At 38.0% G+C, this 19,698-nt stretch overlaps 1 protein-coding gene across 1 annotated transcript; it reads left to right on the top strand.

Moving 5' to 3' along the window:
* The first annotated feature begins 450 nt into the window (after positions 1 to 450).
* Positions 451 to 4,810, top strand: irx2a (iroquois homeobox 2a). Its single transcript, XM_056762689.1, has 5 exons — positions 451 to 890; positions 2,053 to 2,455; positions 2,796 to 3,458; positions 3,815 to 3,884; positions 4,153 to 4,810. The coding sequence occupies exons 1-4, from the start codon at positions 672 to 674 to the stop codon at positions 3,862 to 3,864; spliced, it is 1,335 nt and encodes a 444-aa protein (XP_056618667.1). The 5' UTR covers positions 451 to 671; the 3' UTR covers positions 3,865 to 3,884; positions 4,153 to 4,810.
* Positions 4,811 to 19,698: the final 14,888 nt, after the last annotated feature.

Below are 19,698 nucleotides of genomic sequence, written 5' to 3'. Positions count from 1 at the left end.
TGTAGTGTAAGTCAATATTAAACATTTTATGTAAGTATACCTAAAATGCATACATTAATTGGGGCTTTAAAAGTTGCACAACGAAAATCATTTGAATATAATACAAATACAAGTAAAATTAGGAAAATACCCTTAAAGCTATTTATGCAATACAATGTGATCAATGCCTTAAATAAATACTGGATTTTTAGGTGAAGAAATGACATGTGACATCATGTTATCCATCAGCTACTAAATGAACGTTTAATAAAATATATAAAAAAGAAAGGGAAAATGCAATAGATAAACGGCGAAAAGGCGAAGACGACACTGCGCGCTCTGCTTTCTGTGCCGGTTTTGTTCCGGAATTACATTTCACAGCGCGAGAGAGGAGGCGGGGACAGAATATTCAGATGAGGAGTGATTGACAGCCCCCGTTTCTCCAACGCTCTCAGAAACTCGGCTGCTCCTTCCAGCAACTCTTCACTCTACACTCCCGAGCACTAAAAACAAACGGACGCTAGGGGATCTTCATGACGGCATACCGCTGATCTCTCCTCTTTTGCGCTTTTATTTATTTTCTTTTATTAGTTTATCCCTCCAGTCGATTGTTAGATGCGCTGAATCCGTTGTTTAAAACCCGTCCTCCTGCTTTCCCTTTCTGGAGAGAACAGTCGAGTCTTTATATAATAATGTCCTATCCTCAGGGTTACCTCTACCAGCCCCCGGGCTCTCTTGCGCTTTACTCCTGTCCGCTGGCCGCCCCGAGGAGCGAGGAGCTGGCCCGGTCCTCCTCCGGTTCAGCGTTCAGCCCGTACCCCGGATCAGCTGCGTTCACAGCCTCCGCCAATGGATTCTCCAGTCCTCTGTCCTATTCAACAGATCCAGCCACGGGATTCCCGTCCTACATGGTAAACAGTTCTGTTATGGATTTAAAGCAATCGCTATTCAGAAGTCATTGTTCTTGATCGGAGTGCATGAATATTGCATGATATGATGGTTTTGCTGAAGGGATATAGTTATAGTTGGGGGTTAGGGAGTTCTTGCATGTGTGTTTCAAAGGGAAAGCGTTTGCGGGTCATGAATACAAATGCCATGCACTTGGGCTTGGTGTTGCACTGGAAACCACTATTGTACAGATACAATTTAGTCATTCTATAAATGAATAAAACAAAACACACGCAAAGTTTTTAACCTTAAAAAATACAAACACAGTAATTTAATTTGTAACATTTAAAATATCAAACGTGTTCTAATTTATACGAAACAATATTAATATCAACAATGTCTGAGGCCCACTTTTTTCTAAGTTTACTTTTAAAATATTGGGCTATTTTTTAAAACTATGGGCTATAAGCCTGTTCCGCTTTACCATATATACACCATTGATGATGATTTACTTGTAAAAGTACGCTAACATTCCTTGAGTTGGTGCGTAAATATTATTTTGAGTTTTTATTCGGTTAAGATTCGGAAATTACGTGCAGTTAAATAGGCGTTATTTAATCGTGAACAGATGAATTGCAATGCTAATGACATGGCACATGAAAGCGCTTAAAATGGTCCATATCCAGTGATTTTCTAATAGGATTTGTAATGCTGTGGTTCACTGATATGCTTCTGACAAAACACACTTGCACTGAAAGAGCACTGGGGTAGGAAGGCTGGTGATTATGCAAAATGGCTGCAATTACCCATTATCTGTTATCAACCCCAGTCCCATGTAATTGTGCATTCTGATAATTGCATGAAGGATTAATCATTGTTTATTGTCTTATTTATTATAAGCTTTATATATTTTCGCTACACCTTATAATAACTTTCATTAATAACATTAACATTGTATAGCCTAATGCTGAACAGATCATTCGTTAATTTGTATTTAAAAAAATTAAAATGACACGAACATGTAGGCCTATTGAGCTGTTTTAAAAACAGAGTGTTTTATTTTTTTTAAATAAAGGAATTATTATTTTGATAAGCGTTATACAATGTTTGCTAGATGTAATGCAAAAAGTTATTTAAAAGTTTTTTTTACAGTTCGTGACACTGTACAAAATCTTGTTTTTAAAGGGCTCTCCGTATGACGCGCACACAACAGGGATGGCAGGAGCGATAAGTTATCATCCTTACGGGAGTCCCGGCTACCCGTACCAGCTCAATGATCCCGCATACCGGAAAAATGCCACGCGTGACGCGACAGCAACATTAAAAGCGTGGCTGCAGGAACACAGGAAAAATCCTTATCCTACGAAAGGAGAAAAAATCATGCTGGCCATTATTACCAAAATGACCCTCACACAAGTGTCGACTTGGTTCGCTAATGCCAGACGGAGACTAAAAAAAGAAAATAAAATGACATGGGCACCTCGGAATAAAAGTGAAGATGAGGATGAGGATGACGCGGAGGGAGAGAGAAAAGATGAGCGCACGGATAAAAACATGGACAACAGCGAGGCGTCGGCCGATGATGAAGGTATTTAAATCGCAAGATAATTTACATGTCTAATATCTGCACGTTATATTTGTATGTTTTTTAGTGCTACACGGGCTTTTGTTAATTGCATAAAATGTTGTGTATTTGATGGTTGTTATCGTATTATTTATTAATTAAAACCTATCGCAGCAATATTAAATTATACATATTTATTACACCCACATTATAAACCCAAATTATATTTTTTTATTAGCATTTAATATAATGAGTTAGCCCCTGCAATTTTAGTTTGAGAGACAATTAATATGTTTTGTATATTTTCCCCACTCAAAACGATTTTTACAACTTAAACTCATTTATGTGTTTTATTTTGTTACAGGCATCAGTTTGCACGTAGATGCCCTGACAGATCACTCCTGTTCGGTGGAATCGGACGGAGAGAAGGTCACGTGTAGGAACCGGGATCTGGTTTGTGATTCTGGACCTGATACTAAGGACAAGTGCGATGTGAGTGATCTAGACACGAGCAACGAGGAGAGGCAAAGAGGTCCGTCACCTAAACCAGTGACATCCTCTCCCCTGACTGAAGTGGAGGCCCCTCTGCTGACCCACCATCACCGGCAGGACGCAGGAAACAACAACAACAAAACTTGCCTGGACAGTCAAATCCAAACTGTTAAACCTAAACTATGGTCATTAGCCGAAATCGCCACTTCGGACCCAAAGCGGCAACAGCAGCACTTGGGGCAGAACTGCTCCCCGGGCGTTGGCCTTTTGACCTCTACGGCGCCCAGTGTATCCCCTGCGGGGGCAGTGTACCCCGCCACCTCCATTTTAGGAAGACCTCTATATTATACCTCTCCGTTTTATAGTAATTACACAAACTATGGCAACTTTAGTCCACTGCAGGGTCAAGGGATTCTGCGCTATAATTCAGCTGGTGAGAGACTTCTGCACAAACAAAGTGACGACCCCCTACTTAAGACTAACCCAAATCAGATTGAACAACATTTCAGGGCCTCCAATGCAAAATCCAAAAAAGGTGCGTTAATGGTGTAATCCTATTGATTTTTGCTTACTTAATTGAGTTAACCTGCGAAACGCACTATACTATATTTATCGTGTAAGCTAAATAATGTCTTTTTTATTAAATATATTAAACACGTTTAATATTATAACTTTATTTTATGGCTTTACAAAATACTAAATGCTTTATAAGATTATTTCTATTATACGTAAATTTTTGTCAAAATGTTTACAACCCCAAGATAAAACAAAAAACAAAAAAAGGGATCGTTTTTTATTTGTCGTCATTTTTATTTATAATCGAAGCAATATTCAAGTATAACTTATATCTGTCAAATCAATGTTGTTTATCCCATTTTTTTTTTCTTACAGACTCTCCTGAGGTGTTCACAGTGAGAACCCAGTCTTACCTCTCAAGTTAATTACGAGGAAGATTCTTCAAGTAAGTAATTCATTTTACACAAGGTGTAGTTTAAGAGACATTTTGATAGACATTTTGATCATAACAATGGAATGTTTCCAAATACAACTTCCTCATATGTTGTTGCCACTGTTGAGTGTAATATGAGGCCCTACTATGAAACTTACCGCACATGGCTACTAGTTGTTTAACAAATGGGCATTTCTAAATTCTATTCCATTGCTAGATTTGTTTGTGGAAAACCGACTGATTTTCCTGACTGATGAGGTTTTGTTTCCTTGGTTCACAGGTAGGTGTCACAATTGCTTTGAACAAAGCGAACAAGCCATCAACTCTCTCTTCCCAAGCTGTTTTAAACTTACATTTGCTCCTTTACGCGGATCCTTTTGTGTGCCACTGTACACCCACGGACTACAGAGCACCTGCCTAAAGACATTATAACTATTAAACTTAAGATTGTGGAAAAGACAAGAAACAATCAAGGGAGGCCGAAAATATTAAGGCAAAATAGCGAATTTTAAATGGATGAACTGTTCATTTATTGACAAAGTTCGTTTTTTCTCAACTTGTGTGACTTTTCGATGAGGAAACATATTTCTCAGGATCCATATAGTAGCTTCATTGCCACCATTTGTGTACACGCGTGGGAAATTATAGCACTCCCACGAGACTTTATCTGCTATAGAGGTGTGAGGTGTAATGGAGAACTCGGGACTGGTATAAACTTGACTAAGAGTGGAATACATTTGATATTTATTTTTGTAATACCGGCGACAGCCTATAATTTATGCAAGTTGTATTGCAATGGTAACTGAACATTGTTTTGTAAATATATTATGATTGGTTTTTATTTAAAAAAGCCTAAGTTACACAATGTTGTTAACAAGGAGACTTTTACTAATTTATATCTCTGATCTGTAAATAAAATGCGCTAGTCTGCACTGGCACCATTTGAAGTGGCCTGTTTTTAGGAGTTTTATATGTTCTTTTTTTCTAATCCGTTACTAAATACATCATGACACATAATGCCAATTTACTGGTATTTTATGTGATCAAAAAACATGGAGATCATAAAATGGCAGTTTGTAAATTTAGATTTCATGTTGATCAATAATGCAATTTAAACAGTTTTAGGGTAATGTTATTATTTTCTTTTGTACTTATTTTTTTTAATCTAGTATCTCTGAATATCAACTCTGAATTCCGAATGTGGTCTTGATAGCGGTAAATAATAGAGGCTGCTCATAATCCAGCCCTTCATCTATTTTTTAGCATGATGAATACAGGGCTGGAAAGGAAGCGTTATGAGCTCCCGGCGGGGTTTAAAGATGGTCAGTCGGGCTTCATTATAGACCGATATTGAACGATCCATAAAATCGTGTCTAAACATCTGCCAGCTCCAATGTTGCACGTGTGTGATGGGAATGACGTCTCTATACGCGCCACTCCGTTAAAATTTAAAGGCGTTAGTTAAACAGAGTATTACTCGCGGTGTGTTAACCTTGACAACCTTAAAATACAGAGGAAAAAAAACGTCAAAATAATAAGTTATAATACGATGGGCCATATTCCAAAATAGAAGACCTACACAACAATAATAGAAATATTTACATGATAATAGCAACAACAATAACCATATAATAATATAACAAAATAACATTAATATCATATAGCAAGTGGGCTAAATGTTTTTTTTTTGTTTGTAAATAGCTTTTATTTTACATGCTCCAAGTTACTGTTAAAGGTAGCCTTCCTTTCGTATTTTAATAACCATTACAAACATCAGTGCTAGAAATTGTATTATCATTATTTTGTAATTTTTTACGTTTAGCCCATTTAACGCCATGAATTGTTTAATACTTTTTAATACTAATTTGAAATTAGCCTACTATTCTGAATTCGGCCACTTTTTACTGCAATATAACGTCTGTTTTTTGTGTGTTACGCTTGTGCTCATATCTGAGCGAAAGACTTCATTATTCGAGGTGAATTATTAAAATTCAGGCTTTAATCTCAGGTGGGATCCCAAGGGAATCGAGCACTGTTGTCAAAATGGCACCACAGGCGGTTTCCATTCATACTCCCTTCAAATGTCAACATTTGTTCTCAATAAAAAGAGTTATTGTTTCTGTAAAACAGCCTTTGAAAACATCAAAGAAGTTCAGCCACCTCCGTTTGATTGGGATCAGGTAAAGGTGAGGAAAAAGAGCGCGTGAATTATTAGACTGCAGCTCGAATTGATTTAGCTTCATAATTTGCGGCAGTTTAGATTTGTTTATATTTATTTAGTGTATTCGTTTAAAACAGTATTTAAGACACAGTATTGAATATTAAATGTTTAATTTGGAATCATTTGTTCGTAATATTAGTATTTCCTAAACCTGAGCCCACGCGGACGTATACAAATATATGAGTTTTGTTTAGTCTCTGCGCACGTTTATTATAAGTTTTCAGAAAATAAATAAATAAACAAACAAACAAACAAATATGTTATTTTATAAAGACTGGCATCGATATTTGGGAGCTGTTGTTTTTAGTTAATGTGTGTAAATGGTCTGTATGCCTTTTCCCCTCTCTCCATCTGTGCGAAAATGTGCCCGTGTGCAACACATATGCTGAACCCGCATAGTTCAGTGAATCCAAGTGGAGAGGGCAAGCACATTAAGACACTTTCAAAAAGCAGTCTCTAATGGCCTCCCTCTATTATGCACCGTTTATCTTTACAACTTTAATCTACCATTAGAGTCAGGCAATAAATAACATTTCGGTTCAGGAAAGGAGAGAAAATGTATTATCAAATCGACTACATGTGGGTTTAATAAGATACATCAAAGTCTCAGAAGCTTTAAAAGCGAGTCTTGGATCGGTTCGTCCATAAAGGTGTCATATAAGATGTCCTCACATTAGACTGATCAAGGCGGGAGAGAGAGAGTTTGTCCACAAAATATTCTAAATAGCATCATTAGATCCCTCAGCTATGCATTAAGCCTCTAACTGACTATATAGTTCAAGACAGGTCAAAAAAAGTATACAATCAGTCGTAAGTTATAAACTGTTTGTTGTTCAAGTAAGTTGCTTTAGTAACTGGTGTTTCCCTTAAGCACTGAGGTGTAATATTAAATTCCCCTATCATTTGTTTCCTATTTCCTTAACTGTTAACACACAGAAGCAAATATTTTTGTGTTTGTCACTTTTTGCAGCTAATATTTATAAAGACTAAAACTAAAAGCTATCTTTAAAAAAAGTATTCCAATACTCTTTAAGGAACTTTTCTGCATGGAAATGTTTTAAACGTTTGTGTTGCTTGTGTATGAAAAGGTTTTTCATAAATGATCAAGGGGGGCTGACTGGGCTGAAATAGTGGCAAAATGACAAGGAAAGCAGAGGGAGAAGAAAGAAAAATATTGGTGGAGTTTAATTAGGGTGTGGAGGGCTCAGTAATTCAGCAGATGAGGGCAGGCCTGGGGAATGCTATTTTTTAATATGTCTCTCTTTGCACTAATAAGAAATGTAACTGAATATGTTTAAACATTCTTGCTCGCTGTCTCTCACGTTCTTTTAATTAAAACACACAAATATAATTACAAGCATTAAAGAAAAAGTGAAGCACAAATGAAATGGAAAAACTAAATTACTGTCACAGTTATTGTAAGCCGAACATTTTGGATGTGCTGCTATTAGTTCCAAATGCAAATGTGCTATTAACCTAAAATGCCTTTGTAATGCTAAAATATAAAACAGCAAACAAATGAATAAATCAGACATTTAAATCAAAGCATTTTGTATTCTATAACCAACATAACTGAACAATATTACATTTTCTGCAAAAAAAATCAGTAACAAAGGCTAAACGTTGCCCAATGATATTTTTCATAGGCTATCCTTCCTGGTCGGTCTGTGGACATTAGCCTGGATTATGAGCATTTTCATCAGTCAACACAATCAATGTTTCTTTCATGCAAGCGTATCATATTTACCGCAGTAAGACTCTTTAACCTGATAGAATGAATCCTATCCCGTGATCTGATGTGATCTCATACGCCTGATCTCACCTGATCTCCCACATCACATGTTTCTCTCTGTTAACACTGAGATATAATTCAAGGAAGACGCCTGTGTTAATGAGCATGCTCTCATGAACTAATACAAACATTTTGTCGCCATTAGCACCAAATGGACTGGGGCTAAAGTTTAAAATAAGCTATCCTGTCCACGTACGCACTTTCCCTCTTTTCCCTCCTCGCTTTTCTCCCGGTCCCTCCTTTACATCGCACATTACAATTCTGTTGTGCCTTGGAGACAAACACAATATCCCCAAAGAGCCTCGTGTGTACAAGAGAATGCTGCGGACAGCGGCCATTAGCCAAGCAAGAGCATTAAATGATGCCCCAACAATATCAATGCTTATTGAAATTCTGTTTAGCAAGGCCTTGCTGGAATGCTAATGGGCTAGCTTGCCTTAACTCCAGGTTCGTTGGCTAAAGACTGAGACGGGGGCAGCCAGAGAGGTTTTTTGTTTTAGAGGGCCGTGTTCGGTTGATAGCATCTGCTCCAGCCGAGCTCAGGGTCAGGCCACAGCTCGCCACTAAGTCATTAGCTCAAATTACTCTTGCTAGTTTTTCTCGAGTTGTGTGAGGCTAAGGCACTGGATCTCGCCCGGCTGCTGCCCGGCTGCTTGTGGCTCCCCTGGAAGCCAATACTCTCCTAGGGGATCAGGGCGGCATTAACCCTCTATCCCCTCCCTAGTAGAGTTCACCAATGCCTATGCTTCCCCCAGACAAATATAGCAGCCCTGAATGCAACAGGAAGATTAGGATCTATTGGGTAGCATCTCGCAAGCCAAATCCCCATAGGATTGTTGACCCTTTGAAGTTCTCGGTGAGTTTGCTTACACAGAAGTTTACACAGTTAAGTCGGGATTTGACAAGACTCGGGGATGTGGACTTTCGCAACCTGCCATTCTTTGAAAGCAGAACTACAATACCCAGAATACCCCTTTTTTAGTAGGATTCACCCAGATGTTATACTCAGGGTTAAATTTTAAATACAGTTTTATCTCACCAGAGTTTTATCTACTTATATCGACAAATAAAGTGCATAATTTTCAACTTCAGCCCTTGTGAAAATGCACTTGTTTAATATGTGTGTTTATGTTTGAAAATGGATTTTGGCCTCAGATTATGTTTGAAAGCATTCAAGTTTTCCAGGAGCTAAGTTGTAAAAGCATTGCGTGAACAACACAAGGTTGTGGGTTTGATTCCGGGGGATTGCACAAACTTAGAAACAATGTATAGGATAATGCAATGAAAGTTGCTTTGGATATAAGCGTCTACCAAATGCGTAAATGTAAAATGTAAGTTGTGCTAAAAGATACAATATTGTCTTGGATATTTTGATTTCAAAGATCACTGAGAAGCCCTTATAAATTATTGTTCTGTATTCTTAACATTTCATGAATTGCATCTTTTATCAGAAGTTTGATTAATTTTCAAAATAACGTTGTAATGTAAGGGTCTGTAAATATTTAAGAAAAAGCCTAAACATTAAACACTCACACATACAGTTGTTCTGTGGTCTCAGCTGTGGCATCTGGACAGAGGCAGAGAGAGATCAGCAGGTGCATGAGCTGAAATGAAAAGCCATGCTTTCTCTTTCAATTGTGTTGTCCTGTATTTAAAACGAGCATGACATGAGTTTCATACCTTTTCCACCCGTATCCTCCCTTGAGCTGGGTTTGCCAGATTTCCATGTTAAATGCTATCTGTCAGGTTTATCAGCTAATTAGCAGTGGCTGCCATTAAAGCGCTTCTCTATCTTGGGAAAGCCAAGCCAGAGAGCAAATTCTCAAAGCTCTTTTATGTGATACATCATTAGGGTTGTGAAACAAGGCTATACTCCGAAACACCTGAAAAAGCCAACACGTTTTTGATTGATGCTTGTTTAACATCAAGAAAAAATCATGCAAGTATCATTTTTTGCTATAATCCCCCCAAAAGCTATAAAAATATACTATAAAAGTATTTCCAGATTGCCGTGTGACATGACAAGCACAGCCAATCAGAACTTTTTAAGTTTAATGTTCAGTTATTGAGTAAGATTTTGGGACAATGATATTTCACATTGGCTAGGGCTATCCAGTAAAGTAATGACGCTTACCTGGTTGATATGTTTTGAGTTTGTCTCTTTCTGTTTATGTCAAAATTGTAATTTACTGTTACATTATTCTGATGTGCAGTTCACAAAAAACATTCTTAGTTAGCCAGCTTTCCTGTAGTTCAGTGGTTAGAGCATGGCAGTAACAAAGCCAAGGTCATGGGTTCGATCAAAGGGGATTGCAAATACTTAGAAACAAAAATGTATAGGATAATGCGAAGTAAGTTTACTTTTCTGCTGAATGCTTAAATGTAAATGTTAGCCACATCATGCAAGACTAACAGTTGCCAGATAAAAACATGGGCAGGCTTCCTGACATTTCAGAACACAAAGAAAAACACAACAGACTTTGATCTTCTGTCTCTGCGCTCTATTTATATTTTGGTTAAGGTCAATTTAAAGACAAATGGTATGTGGTGAGCTGTTATAAAGATTGACAAGTGGGGTGCCAACAACTGCGGCCAGCCGAGCCACTGCTTTTTGTGAATATGTGTAAATATGTGTAACTGGAAGGTTTAAAATAGTGTACAGCCAAAATACGTCCTAAAGAGGGACAGAGACTATATATTTTCTCTCATTATTTAGCATATTTAAGCAGTGGAAATGTCAGGAGTTCAGCCACAGCTCTTTTCCTCAGAAACCCTCTAAAGCTGATATAATTCAAAGCAGAGAAGCTTAAAACAGCTGAAATGTATGAAAGTAGTGTTTACTTTGGTCTGTTGCATAGTTGGCAGTGCAACCATGCTTACACATGCTAAATAAATCTGCACTCTCTTCATGCTTGTTGTCTGAACGTCCTCGCAACAATTATTCTCAATTACTAGACGTGCCTGTGAAAAAAAGTATCAAGAGACTCTATTTAAGTGTGATATTAAGTTATCCAAAATGAATTGTGATTATAGAGTGCAACTCAAGTACGAGATACAAGGAGGCAAATGATTCTCTTGATAGGATTATAAAAGTATGAACCACTTCAAAAGGTTAATCTGCATATCTCATTAAGGATACACTAGTTTTAAATCCACTAATAACAGAAATGTGCAGATTAATTCCCTGTGAAGCACATTTATTCTGAAAACACTAGCTATTAGCCAAGGATCTTTTATATGGCTAAACAAATTACTTTTGTCTTATTTAAGTATATTTAAAGGCAGTTTTCAAGACTAATTATCACAGATGGAAGGATGAAAGTTACTGCTATGTAGTATTTGTAATGCATTATGGGAAAGAAGAAAATGTAACTCCAGGGTTCTTTTTCATTTTTAAATTTTCTTATTGTTAAAATGAATCTGTGAATCAGTGCAGCTGTACAGTTGAAAGCTTTGATCTCTGCTATTCCGATGACATACAGTTCCACAATGCTTCTTATTTTGGCTAAGAGCCACACATTTAAGACAGGAAGACCACAGGAACCATAATCTGACTTGTTTTCCAATGTCATTTAGAGGCAGGGTTATCTGAAATAGATTATTCCACAATAACAGACCAGTGCAGAAAAAGCAAACAACACAGAGAAATGTAAGCTTAATGTGCAAGTTCTAACGGGAAGAATCAAATGTTACCTCATTATTCTACGTCTAGGAGTATATAAGCATGGTACTGCCTCTTTTCATTCCCAGACATCGAAGTAAGGGTTCATGTTTTTTAGAATTTCTATCTTTTCAGAAACAATCAACACCTATTCAGAATGTATAGTTCTATTCACTTAAGTACTCTGAACATATTTTTTTTCGCTTCATGTCACCTCAAAAACTTAAAAACACTCATTTTATCATTATCTTTAATATGACTGTGCGGAATGATAAATATATAAGATTGGAGCTGCCAGATTAATGCTTTTTCCATGTTAGACGGTCAGCGAACATGTCGTCACAAACTGAAACCAACAGTAATTCGTCAATCAATAACTATGTGAAAAGGAAAGCAAACTTACCATTTGAGTGTCAATTACAAGTTGTCTGTGACATATATACATCATCGTGTACGCACACATTCACATAAACATACATGCATATCAGTCCACACTAAAGCTCAGAGCATTAACCCTTTGCCAGCAAAACAGCAAAACACTGTCTGAAATGTGATGTGAGAAGGTTATTATTCACATCAAGATCAGAACACTGGAATCCCCCTTTGGGGTCAACGTTTTCTGCTTCTTTCACCCCTTCATGCCCTGCCCAGCCCAGCCCATCAAATTAAAGGCAACCCACTCGTGTTCAAACTCCCTCTTACCCTCCTTGTCTATAAATACAGTGTCTTCCCAATTACAATCCAAGAGTGTAAGAGAGAGCGGCCTCCAATCTCAAAGTGCTTAATCGTGGCATCTCCCTGAGTGGAACATGCCTTTTAAGACGATCCCCACCCGGCCAAGTCACACAGAAATATTAGTCTTTTTTCATCTAATCAGTCTATCCTTATGCTCACGATTTCAATTAGAACCTCTCTGCGATTCAAGCCAGCTGTTTCCTGCAACTTGGCTGAGAACAAGGTGGAGAAAGACAGGCAACCCAATCCACTGCAACACTCGACTGTGCTCAGCACAGCCCGGCCATAATTATACAGGCTGGCTAGCAGCTTAAAGCTTTCTATTAGTGCTGTAATGTTGGGGCTGCTGTGTACACTAATTCAATCAGGTCATTGCAGACCCACGCGTCTGCAAGACTCACACTTTTCACGTTCTGTCTGACATGGACGGGGCAGAAGAAAGGAGGGATGAGTCTGCTTTTTCTTTTCAAAATGATAAGTTGCAACGGCTGTCTGCGTGAGGAATGCACAGACACATTAAGCTGGATATCAGAGCAGGGAGATTATGAGATGTATTGTGTCTGATTTGGACAGAAGTGAAAGGGAGGAGGGGAACCACTTTAAGGCGATAGAGAGGCAACAATATATCTGCATGTGCTTGCTGAACGGGGCTGATAAAATATTGACTCTCCGGTTTTGCAGGCATAATATGGTGAGGTCCAAAATAAAGCTTGACTTGCTGATGGTGCTCCCAGGTTGAACAGTGTACCTGACAGCAAATTCTTTTTCTTCTTCTTCATCAAAAAAAAAGGAAAGGGCACATTAGAAATGCCCACTTTTTCATTTAGTCATGCGAGTGGACCTTTGTGTTGAAAGAGCAGGAAAGCTTCCCCCTCAAAAACCCCATCTCCATCGGCACATGACTATTTCTGTATTCTGGTGGTTGCCCGCCCCAGCATTTTTGTGCATTCATTTTTATGCAAGGTGTAAATGGTAGGATCAGATACGGAAGTAGCTTTGATACACCTTGCGGTTGAAAGCAAAGTATTCAAATTATGTAGGTCTGTGATGTTCACAAAACACACCGTGCTGATGTTTGATATGCACAATTTATACTGCAGTAACATAACTGAGAAGTCTTTGACACTAAGACGGCCATGAGTGTTTATAAGGCTTTTCTTCCAATTGTAAAGCAATAAATTGCACAAAAGTTAACATCTTATTGATTGATTATACTCCTAACGTGGCTCCAGCTTGGGGAAAAAATAAGTATAATAATGACAACAAATAAAAACTCCATTTACCACGTTTTATGCTTCCTGATAATTTGCTTAATGTATTATTTTCTGAAAATATCTCTATACCATAGATCTGAAAGGCTTTGTATGACACAGGTCATATGGAATACTTTCATCCTGCTTTACTATCAAAAGTATCTTCCATTTGTTTGCAGACCTGACAAGGAACAAATTGTCAATTTTTACACCAGCATACCAGTACAACCATCTCCATGTCTAACGTTTATCTTCTACTGCCCCCTCTGTGCTGAAGCTGAAAGTGAAGCCACGTATCCCTTCAAGCATGAAGTATGAATGAATTGCACAGCTGAAACGACAACACCGCACTTTGGTCACCGTGTAGTATTTCACTCCTGTTCTACGTTCTATATGCATTTCATGAAACGTTCTATTATAAAGCCACAACGGCTGCAACTGGGTAAACAAGTTGAAGATCAAAATGAAAACTCTTTTATATGCTTTCCTGCATTGTTTTGATTCAGTTCTGGCTAATGTTTGATTTGCAGCCCAAATTCTCCTTCATGTGTGTTTTTACATGTCTCTTTATGTGGGCTGGACTTGGTGCCCTTGGCCTTGATACACCACACCTGTTTTAGTAATAAAGTCCCCCCCAAAACACACACACTGTACTGGTGCCAGATCCAGACCGCCACGGGCCCAGGGGTAACCGCACACAGGGGCTGGCTGTTTTCTTCCACCCTGTGCCTTTAACAGCAGATGTGTTTAATTATTGCTATAAACACCACTTAATGCGTGCCCATTCTGCCTCACAGCACACTAAAGAAACTAAACAGATTGTATAACACAGTGTCCTATTGCTGTCTGCAAGGGATTTGGAAAATAAAACACTTCCTTTTTGACTTTGAATCGGTTGGCAAAGGCCACACAGAATGAGGAATGTACTCCCGGGGCACGGGAGGGGAGGGGATTGTGGGAAAACTTTAATTAAAAGCTTGTCAGTACAATTTCACCTGGGTGAAAAAACCCCTCCTGACTGCGGGCTCTGCTGGCACGCTGTCTGTAGAAGGACAGTTTGGGAAGGCAATTGAATCAGGGAAAGCTTTCCTGAAAGCGAGCTATACAAGCAGGATTCTGCTGCAGAGATTGGGCTGTGTCGTTGCTAACTGATAGCCTATGCAGTTGCTGTGTCCACACACTGCTACTGTACAGAACATTATTTTTCTACTGTTCTCTGTGGGGAAGGACCAGCACGTAACCGAGTTCTGACCCCGTGGCGGCTCTCCAAACACATGTTTTTAATCCTCATTCATTTTTGAGTTTTGTGATCCGAATCTTTTGTGGGACTGAAATGTGAGTCTCAACAAGCTACAAAAGGTTCTGTCTTCATGGTGCATTCAGCCAAGCTGGCAAAAATCTGCACATATGCAAAATATATTTTTGAGCGTGGAGTTGAACTCTAAATGGGACTTTCTTCATGTTGGTAAGAAATGTTGCCACACTGGAGGGCACATGGCACATGAGACGGACCATTAATTTAAAGGTGGAGTGATTGATTTGGAAGGTACTAACTTTAGCCTGCTGGCAGTGAAATTATAATCCCACCCTATATGCGATTCGCCGTCCAAAGCAACACCTCCTCCAAACACATGAATGTATTTCGTAATTCCTCGTAACGAATTAAAAACTAAATCCATTAAATTATTCTAAAAGCATGTACATACCTGTCCAAATGAAAGAGAGCAACCATGCTATCGTCTTTCAGATCCTTTGCCTGCTGGAGCTGTCTCCATCCTGTAAAAGCTGAACCGATGTCAATTCAAGTTTTTCCTCCTTCATGATCCAGACGCTTTTTCATCTCTGCTTTTACAAAAAATGATTTCCGTTTTGTAGATTTACTTGTTGTCGGTTCCGCAAGAAAGTTTGATTGTTGCTGATTTAAAGGGAAAGTGACCTATTTGTCAGGTGTGGTGACCCATACCGAAAATATGACCTCTGCTTTTAACCCATCCAGTGGGTAGTGAACACACGCACAGCAAGTGGTGAACACACGTATACCCGGAGCAGTTAGGGGTAAGGTGCCTTGCTCAAGGGCCCCTCAATCATTACCCGCCGGCCCTGAGGATCGAACTGGCAACCTTCTGGTCAGAATGGACATGATGTCTGCGTGTACAGGGTGTGCAGTGGTATGAGAAATAGGTTGGCTGAAAATGTACATGTGACCTGTCACAGTGTTCTGCCAGAACGTTTTTTATCGGTTGAATGTCTTTTTGTTCTATGCCTTTCACAGATGATATATAACAATAAAATTATTATTTGACCAGTAAACTTGATTGCTATTAGGATGTAAAGAGATTTGTCCATCCATCATTACAAAAAACATTTCTGAACAGGATCACCTATTCTGCCTCTAAAATAAACAAATGAGAGGAATCACAGCAATCAATATTGCATCTAAATACTGTTGGAAAGTCATCTGGAAGTCATCTTCCATTTCTAAAAGTTCATGCACATTAGCTACCGAAGACCTCAAACATATACTTAAGTGTTCCTGTACTGTAGCATTTCTGCACAAACCAGGAACAAAGATTGGAAATTAGAAGTGCCCATGTATTCGTGGTCAGGACCAATCCCACATATAGCAGCTGAGAACCATAGAGCACTTGTATGCTAAGAGCATCTTAAGATAGCTTGTTATAGACACAGAGATGTTTCCTTAAACCATTGAAGCCTGTGACTAACAAGTTAAGTAAAGAATACTTTGACAGAAATATCTGTCATCATATACTTAATCATTTTGTTATTTTAAACCAGCCTTTCTTTTGCATAAACAAGGTGCACTTATTTTCTATTTAGGTTTTGAAAAAGTAAATTCAATCATGATCAAGAGGGATGACAAGAGCATTCTAAAACAAAGAAAATCTGCCTGTTAATCTTTAAGCCGTTATGTCCAATTTACATAAACCATACCATTTATGTGTTATATATACAGTACAGTGTGCTGTATGCATCTGTTTTAATCACATGCATGATGTGCATAATGGCAGATGTAACCCTTTAATATTTCTATAAATCCAGTGGGGCCCAGAGGGGAATCTTGGGAAGTTTCTAACGTTTATGAGATGTGAGAGTAGCTCTCTCAGGAATTAGCCTCATGCCCTCTCTGTCATCCGACCTCAGCTATTGGAGGATGCATCTGTGCATGTCTTACTGGATCTGATTAGGTGCAAATGAAATCTTCATCTATTGTCGGAGCATATTAAAGGAATGAAAGGAAGGATGCCTTTGTTCAGAACTTGAGTACATTTACATTTAGTCATTTAGGAGACGTTTTTATCCAAAGCGACTTACAAATGAGGTAAACAATAGAAGCAATTGGAACAACATAAGGACAAGAAAAAGCATTAGTGCACTAAAAACTGGTGTCATGTAGCCTACCACAGTATACAAAGCAAAGGATAGAAAGAGTAGAAAATAAATATATAAAAAAGTCAGAACTAATTGGTCAGGTGTTGACGGAGACAAAAACCATTAGGATATTAAGTAAAGAACATGTTCCATCAAGATAATTTGTAAATTCAAAATATAAATTTCAAAAATAAATATCAAACATTTAGTGGATGAAGCACAATTGCTAATTTAACTTTTTTACCCACTCGTTTGGTATCTACTTATGTAAAGTTTAGAAATTCAGATTTCAGGTTCATCTACTCTCCTGAACTTCATTCAGAGGTAAGCCCAAAGATACCATTTAAACAAACCTGTTTTGTGAGTAACGGCCTGCTACACCACCTCTGATTTCTTCCAAATAATGTCCTATCCAGACAAACCCTAAATCAATGGAAAGCTTGTTTATTTAGCTTTCAGATGATGTATAAATATCCTTAAAAATGTGTCCCATGAAACTGGTTTTGTTGTCCAGGTCACATAAATACTGTATATATATATATATATATATATATATATATATATATATATATATGACCTGGAACAAGCAATAACCAAAAACTGTTACCACAATGACCAATTTGCTCATAATGATAAGTTTTACCATAATATTTATTTTCCCTAATGTGGCTGTAAATGTTGGATGAGATCTGACCTTCCTTCAAATTTCTTCCTGTGTGTTCAGCAAAACAAATAAAGAAGAAGACGAATCTAAGGGTGAGTAAAAGATGACAGAATTTTCATTTTGGGGTGAAGTATCCCTGAAGGGGAATAAATAATATGCAAAAATATATATTTTTTCCAAACAAGTTTTGAACACTTATACTGACAAACGTTATATGTGCACTTTGGTCCTGGCCCAAACTCCAATTCACTCCAAATCTTGTCCCACCATTGATCTAGAAATGAAACCCCAAATTAATAACAATAATACAAATACCAGAAATGATCATAAATCAAAAATATATCTATCAAAACAATGGAAAATGTTATACATTTTATTAATACTTATTTAATGGGAAAACAATTGTTATATTTGTGTGATAAACAAATACTTGTGGGACAAACAATTCCACTTTCACAGTCTTGCTCCTAATTTCAGATTTTGAGGCAGCCAGCAAGAAAAACACAAATATGACACAAACAAACACAGTTGTACCAGCCCATTCAGTGTTCCCTACTGTCAATTACTCCAAAACATATGTGTTTTGCATTGCAGATCCAGGCCTGCGACTGACAGCAGTAAATCCATTTCCTCCACTCCTAGGGTCTCTCTGCCCAGGCTGGGAATTAGTGTTTGGGGAGGGGGATCTACCGGCTTCTACTGATAACATGCTGGCTGAACTAACCAAAGACTGTCTGCAGGCATGCATTAAGCATCTCGATGGCACTTACCAAGCCCTTATTCTGCTTCAGACGTCTGCACGCGGAACGCACGGGCAGGGCTTTGATATGGAACTAGCAGAAAGCAGCTTTTGACTGATTGAGTGTTTTGGGGAGATACTGAACAGCGTGTGTATGTGTGCCTTTGTCTATTGTGAATGTTTGCGTGTGCAGTTTCGACATGGAATTTGTGTATCTGCGCTTTTCTAAAAATGAACAAAGCAACGTTTGTGAAAAAGGGTGATAGCAAGAGAGAAGAATATGAGAGATATGTTGAACTGGACATTATAATTTCTTTAAAATTTGGTTTGTTGTTGATTTTATACATTTCACAATCACACAAAGATGTTTTATGATAACTGAGTTGATTTTTTAAACTAAACATTATACAAAAATATAGGCTTGGTTTCATAGACAAGGCTTAGCAAGCCAGGACTATGCCTTCGTCAATTTAGGCTATTGAAGTCACTTTTATTAAAATGCCATAGAAAAAACATTACTGATGTGCATCTTGAAACAGAACAATGACACTGACATATTTTTTGATATGTCAGGGGAAGTTATTTTCGGTTACAACATGTCAAAATTCATTTTAGTCTGGGATTAGTCTTAAACATTGTCTGTGAAATTAGGGCATAATGTAATAAAAACAAAACCATTTTTGTCCCTCTGTGTACTTATAATGGAAATTAATCTAATATATAAACGATAAAAAAAATATATAGAAAGGCAAACATTTTATTATATTAAAATAGATTTTCATCAGTAGGAAAAGTAGTTGAAATGTGTTCTGCTGCATTAAAGTGATAGCTCATCCCAAAATGTGAATTCTGTCATCATTCACTCAACCTCTTGACATTTTAAACCTGTATGACTTTCGTTCTTCCGCAGCACACGAAAGAAGATATTTTGATGGATGTTGTTAACTGGCCCCCACTTGTATTGGTTGTGTGTACATATAATAGAAGTGAATGGGAGCCAGTGCTGCTCTCTTACCAACTTTCTACAAAATATCATCTTTCGTGTTCTGGGAAGAAAGTAAGGCATAAGGGTTTGAATTGACAAGAGGGTGAGTAAATCACAGAATTTTCATTTTTGCGTGAACTATGTTCTACTAAAGAGCGATCAGTCACTTGGCAATTAAATGGGGTCATCGGTCGGATGCTGTGTTGTGGCATGTTAAAAAAATTCTATCACATTGTTTTATCCGTGCGAACACAAACCAGCGGTGCCTTTCTGTGTCCGGCATCAGTGCTCGTCTACAACTCTGGACTCTGTTGTCCTACAGTAGACGTGACACAGTGCTGCATGTCTTGTCCGCTGTGTGACCCGCTTTATGACTAAGGTGGTCG

This window comes from Triplophysa dalaica, chromosome 12 (genome assembly GCF_015846415.1).
Source record: "Triplophysa dalaica isolate WHDGS20190420 chromosome 12, ASM1584641v1, whole genome shotgun sequence".
Classification (NCBI taxonomy): domain Eukaryota; kingdom Metazoa; phylum Chordata; class Actinopteri; order Cypriniformes; family Nemacheilidae; genus Triplophysa; species Triplophysa dalaica.
The sequence above is the reverse complement of the archived record's forward strand: the minus strand, read 5'-3'. Positions and strand labels throughout refer to the sequence as shown.

Bases quoted from the DNA above. Each gene is read 5' to 3' on its own strand.
- irx2a (XM_056762689.1), top strand. From the start codon at position 672: ATGTCCTATCCTCAGGGTTACCTCTACCAGCCCCCGGGCTCTCTTGCG. The intron at 2,456-2,795 runs GTATTTAAATCG...ATTTTGTTACAG, and splicing joins GGCGTCGGCCGATGATGAAG to GCATCAGTTTGCACGTAGAT. The intron at 3,459-3,814 runs GTGCGTTAATGG...TTTTTCTTACAG, and splicing joins CAATGCAAAATCCAAAAAAG to ACTCTCCTGAGGTGTTCACA.